The 6,278-nt window shown below is 37.2% G+C and overlaps 1 protein-coding gene across 1 annotated transcript in view; it reads left to right on the top strand.

The window, feature by feature from the left end:
* Positions 1 to 6,278, top strand: part of DCAF17 (DDB1 and CUL4 associated factor 17) — a gene marked incomplete at its 5' end in the record, with an annotated part of 20,076 nt that overhangs the window by 4,720 nt on the left and 9,078 nt on the right. Inside the window, 4 exons of the mRNA XM_010139773.1 lie at positions 263 to 341; positions 520 to 609; positions 3,816 to 3,923; positions 4,423 to 4,528. Of these exons, the coding sequence (XP_010138075.1) occupies positions 263 to 341; positions 520 to 609; positions 3,816 to 3,923; positions 4,423 to 4,528 (383 nt within the window). The remainder of the gene's footprint in view (positions 1 to 262; positions 342 to 519; positions 610 to 3,815; positions 3,924 to 4,422; positions 4,529 to 6,278) is intronic.

Raw genomic sequence — 6,278 nt, forward strand, 5'->3', positions numbered from 1 at the left:
AAATTAAAATAGTGAATGTTCATATTTTCAGAATATTTCTCACAATCCTGTATGAAATAAGCCATTCCTAGTTCTGTGTGTTTCGCATTGTTGCAAACAGAAAACGTCTCAGGCACCTCTCCTGAATAACTCAGATAACTGAACAGTTTGCCTGGATACAGGGATCTGTCTAGTTGTAGTAGGCTATATTTTATATGAAATAAAGTATTTATTATTAAATTTTTAAAAAATTATTTAAATAGACCTTTCTTTTCACAAAAAGGTATCTGAGCTGGGATACTCCTCAAGAGGTAATGGTTGTAAAGTCAACTCAAAATAAGCTCCCTGCAGCAGCACGACGGGTAAGTTTGTTAAAATACTCTGTCATTCATAAATTTTTACAAAATCAATCAAAAAGAATTTACAAGGACAGAGATGGAGACATTACACTTTATTATTGCGGTAGAAGATCATGGTGTCCTACTGTCAATAAATGCCTCAAGTATAAGAACGATGTTCAGTATTGTTGTTCCTTCCCAGGCAGGTATCCAAGGGTCTGTAGTGTTCTGTCTTGCTGTCTTCCAAGTTTTGCCTCTTTCATTCATTGGAAAGCTACAGATAAACAAAAAGGTAAGTTAATTCCTCTATTAGTCATGATCTGTACCATAGTTGTATGAGAGGCACAGTTTACACAATTGTCCCAGGGTTTCAAAAGTCATACTTGCAGCTTGTAAAAGTATAGCGCCCTGAAACATGAATTAGCAGTAATGTTCTTCATGTGACTGATAGGGGCGCTGGGGGAAAATTCTTAATTTGAATGACCAGAAGAGAAAATACAAATGCATTCTATAGAGTTACTCTTTGACATGTAGAAGGACTTTAGCCTTTACTTAGAGCAACAATAAGAATTAGGGAATCTGAAAGTGTTTGTAGCATTCACCTCTTTCAAGAAATACAGATGTGCCTCTGACTCACTCCTAGGAATAGTCTATGAATTCTATATGCAGTTATAAATGTTTCAAACTTGTATTATCATTGATATTGAACAGCAAGATGTAGATATAGGTCTTGCTTTATCAGCCAATAGCAAACAACCTCTATGAGGCTGTAAGAAGGTGTGTTAGGAAACCTCAAGCCAGATAGTAAGTTTTACTGTTGTGGTGAAAAAACATGTCTATTTGAAGGCAGCTTATAAATGGAACAGTGCAAACATGCAAACTCTGTCTTGAAAGCTGTGTGAGCTACAGTCTCACTTGGGGTCCAAAGCTATTAGTGAGTTTTAGCTCATGCTGCGTTGGGTTGTGGCTGTAATTGAGATTGGACTGGCAAATGAAGGAGTGGGGTTAAACATTTCTCATTTAGGCCCATGAAAGTTTAGGGGCACTGTGTATTGTTCTGCTCACAATTAATATTTAGGACTGTGTTACAATTTAGCAGGGACCTTGGTCTGCGCAGCAGAAAGTGCAAGCAAGATCCTTTCTGCACACCAGTCCCTGGTAGTAACTGTAAACATTAAACATTATCACTTCTTGAAGCAGACGCTGTCTTAAAATACACTGTTAACTTCAGAAAATGCAGTTAGTTAGAAGAGACTTAACTGCGAAGTACAAAACACAGAACTACCATTCCCCATTTATCAGGAAATTCACAGACCAACACAGAAACTCAGAGTCAATAGAACATCAGACTGAACAGACCACACCAGCCACACACAGTGTTACGAGTGCGCATACAAGACACAAAAGAAACTGAGACTAAACAGACCCCCCCAGCCACACACAGTGTTACGAGTGCGCATACGGAGCGACACAGAATCAACTGCACCAAGCACAGAGAGCAGGTTTACCCTGTGACCTTTAAGGCCTTAGCCCTGGCACTCCAGGCGTCCCTGTAGTAGCGTGCCGCCTGCCTTTTGGTGGTCCCTGAGCAGAGCCCACTACACTTTGACCCACCTGGGTCCCTTTTACAGCCCAACCCTGCATGGCTTTCACCGTGCCTTATGGGCAGGCCCCCTTAAACCTTTAAAAGAAAATGCCTTTACCTTCCCAGGGCTCTTGCTTTGAGCTCTTCGGTCTGGGGATGAGAGGTTCTCCCTGAGAATTCCTCGGTGCTGGCTGGAGGTCCCTGCGATCCCAGGATCCGTCAAGGTTCAGAAGCTCTGTCCCATCTGGGTTGCCAAACTGTTACCAAAAATTCGGAAGAAAAACTCCTTAACACCAATGTAGCATTAAGAAGCAGGCATTTTCTTATCAGCGCCGGGTGCGAGGGGTATATCTTCCCCAAATCTTGCACACCGTGTGCTGCCCCAGCCAAAGCTTGTATCACCCAATTACATGCATGTTCATTATTTTCCCCGAAATAATCATACATATTAAAAATCTAATTAATAATTTTGCATAGCTATTACGCATGCGGCTTGAGTATCAGTCTCCAAACAGCTCAGCTCGCACTTTCTCTTCTGTTTTGTCGTCTTCTGTACCGTAGGCTTGTAGTTTAGATTTTTTCTCATTCCTTTCCCAGACCACCAAGGTTTTTGTATCTCTATTGTACAGACTAGTATTTACAGGGTAACATAACAACTGGGAAAAAACGTTACCAGTATCAGAGGAATTCTCAGTCTGATCAGGAATGGCCTGCCATGTTCTTCGTGGGCATAGTAGGCAGAACATCTAAAAGAGTATTTCTTCAGTTGGGCCTGTCATGAGTACTTATCAGAGTAATTGTTACAGCCAGGAGTAACGTCAGGGCAGAATTTGGGATTTGAGAGTACACCCAGCAGAGGAAGCAAACAGTGAATCCAGTGTCAAGCCTGATACAGATCAGCGGAATGTAGCTGTTAGATTTCTGAGTTAAGATTAGGTTTACTGGTCAAGACTGCAGAACGCACCTAATGCATCAGCTCTGCTGAGATGGTACACTACAATAAATTCTGAGTTCAGACAGGCTAAGGTCTCAAGGACAGAAAGGAGATTTTATGGTTGCAAGACCATTAGAGTTTGTGTCTGGAAGGCATTGGGACCTAAGCCAACAAATGTATTGAGAAAGAGCCGTAAGACTAAATAAAAGGCAAGATCTCAGGAGTGAATGTATCTTTTGGGACCACAAGATCATTGATATTTTTAAGATTGAGTAGTATTACAGCTTGAGGTTTCTTTTATTTTTTATTGTTTTAAAGCTTGTTTTAATTGCTTTTTCATATAATGATTCAGATTAAAGAAATGAAAACTCTACATATCCAAGTATCTCTATTAAAAAAAAAGCTATGAACTTCACGTGTTGTTGTTATTCCTTAAATATTAAGAATTAGTTTGTTGAATACTGCATAATTATTATGTGTCCAATTTGGATTTGGAGGAGATCCTATACTCTATGAAGCTGGATAATGTAGTTTTAGTACAGCTGTACACAGTCATGGAGCCATGATGAGACTAGTATTTTACTAGTATTTTACTGTTGATGAAGAAAGAACAGAAGATCTGAAATCCGTACTTCTAGATTAAGTTGTTAATATTCCTGTGGGATGCTGGGTAATATAATCTATTCATGTATGATAACAACTGGGTAACATGATATCCAGATATTGATGATTAGAGAATGAATCTGCTTGCAGAATATGACTAATCTAACCTCAGATGTTACTGCAGCACACAGTGCTGTAGAAACTCAGCAGAACAGACGAGTTACAGAAAAATTCATGAACTAAACACTGATTGTAGGGTTTGGTCAGAATAAAAATTATGTCCTTAATTTTGCAATAGCTTTAATGACAGTATTTTGCATTGTCTCTCAATTATTTCTTCCCTAATAGAATATTTTTCTTTTCCATTTTTTTTCAGATATTTGGTAATAGTGTCACAGATGTTGCTGTTTCTAATGGGATCCTGATTGTAATGTATAGCATGGGTCTGGTTAGGCTCTATAATTTTCAGGCCATCTTGGAACAGGTAATGTAATAAAAAAATTTTCATACAGTCCCTGCTACTTTAGGGCAACAAATCATAAATATTCATGTAATGCCACATAAGTACATGGGGAGTGTGCCAAAGGATAGAGTTCTTGCCTAAATCTGTTTACAGTTGGAAGATGCAAATGGGTACAAATTCTACCTACACCAGTTACAGGTGGCAAAACATAAGAGATACAGGGTCAGCACATAGAGAGAGGAGTTATGTAAATACTAGACCAGGGAATGCTGCTCTTCACAGACCTCATAGAGGAGTGTTAAGGCTAGAAACCGATGGGCATGGAAGATTGTTTGACCTGAAAAAGAACTGGAGTGAGACACTTGTGTTTATACTCTTCCAATCAAAAAATCAAAAATTATTTCAAAAACAAGACTTCAAGCAGTATCACACAAGATAAAGAATGCAGTACTAACAATAGTAGAACTAAACAGCAAGTAAATATGCATTAATAAGGCTAAATTGTTCTGTGTTATTTTAGTTCATGGAACAACCATTTCATCTGGGAGAGGAATTCAACTGGAATGGTCGAGTGGGAGTTGTAGGAAAGTATCCATTTGGTCTTCCATGTAATATTAAAATAACAGGTATTTATGATCTTTGCATTATCTTAGGTGGTGGCTTTTAGGTAGTAATTATGACTTACTTCACACAAAGAAAAAATAAATTACTGTATTCACATTATGCTGTAGATGTATTTCTGGGCTTAAGTTTTAGTAAAAATATGCTTCACTTCTGATTACAAGAATTAATTATATAGGATTTACCTAGAAAACTAATACAGCAAGATGTTTGAAAAACATCATAAACAATGCATGAAGTGGAAATCCCTTCCTTATTTCTGAGACATAGCTGCTTTTGGGAAAGAGGAAGGGCTAGGACAGCTGTTAGTAACACCCAGAAACAGTATAAGGTATGTAAGCAAAAGGTGTGAAAACATTTAAGCTAACTTGTAGAAGGAGTTCAAGGAGACTGAATATAATTTGTCCAAGTTACATTTTGGTAATTCTAAGTTGTCAGAAATGTGCCAGTTTCAATAAAAATAAATCGTGCGAACAAATTATCTATTAAAAACAATTCTTAATGCCTCTGTAACTAGACACATTTATGAATGTTCTGCTCTATATAATGACTTTATTTTCTCTGAAACCTAACAGTCATTTCTGTTGGTGCATTTGAGATTAGAATTTGGTGCTAAGAATCTTAATGAATGGACCAAAGCCTGAGACTTTCTTTGAAACTTTTTTTTAACTTTAAAAATACATTATCACAAGTTCACACTTGAGTCACTTTAAAAAAAAAAAGGTAGGTTTCACCATTTTCCAATAATGCATGATTTTATTTCTTTAATTTTGAACGTTTTTGTGTTAAATTGTTTTTACAAGTGGCTACATAAAAAATGCTTTTGATCTTTATGTTCACAGTGTCAGATAATAACAGGCAAACCAAACCAGATTTACATAAACTTGAGGAAATTCACAAAGATGAAATACAGACTTACGTGGTAAAGGCTTTCAGTTACAATGCAATGTTTTATCGAAACAGTGTGATAGGCTGCTATAATTGATGTCTCAGGTTCTACAAAGAGAAATTTCTCCTGATTTTCCTCTCTGTCTCAGTCTGCAAAACCACAGCTTAATGTTAGGGGCCCTGTGGAAAACATGCTGTGGGAGCTTTAACAGGAAGCCTGTACCAGATTTGTTCTTGCATCTCATAGATCATTGTAGTTTTTAGTTCCGAGAGTTAAAGCCAGTATACTGGAGAAAACATTTTTGATCTTGAATCATATTCAAGAATTTGTGGTTAGGAAGTTTTGAACTCATGACAGATGTTTGCCGTGGCTGCTTTTTGCAGCAGATTGTTGGATTCCTGTGGGTTTTGAAGAGTTTTCTTTTAAGAATGAGATGGCCTGACTGCCTTTTCAATGTAATGTAATGCTTCAGTGAGTGAGATTTTAACAGTTTCAGAGTTGAAGCTTGTATTTACTGTAATTTAACTGTGTAGTTTTCCTGGTTTTTTAGTCCTAGCCTCCCTACAGAAATTGTCTGAAGGGATGGCAGTTTTTACAGGTGCTGGCTTTATGGTGTGTTAGGTACCCAAGAGGAAGTGTATAGAGATCAAAACAGACTGCCAACGAATTTTATTTTGGTCACAGTAGAAGGAACGGAAATGTGCCTATAATCTTCATTCTGTCCAGAACTTTAAAATGTAGTTTGATTTATTATTAGAGGATATAGTTAATTTCAAAAAAAAAAAAAAAAAAAAAAAAAAAGGGGGGAAAAACCTTTCTAAAAATTTTTTTTTTTTTTTAATTTAAAAAAAAAAATTTTTTGTTGC

Source organism: Buceros rhinoceros, unplaced genomic scaffold, assembly GCF_000710305.1.
Source record: "Buceros rhinoceros silvestris isolate BGI_N320 unplaced genomic scaffold, ASM71030v1 scaffold13677, whole genome shotgun sequence".
NCBI classification, from domain to species: domain Eukaryota; kingdom Metazoa; phylum Chordata; class Aves; order Bucerotiformes; family Bucerotidae; genus Buceros; species Buceros rhinoceros.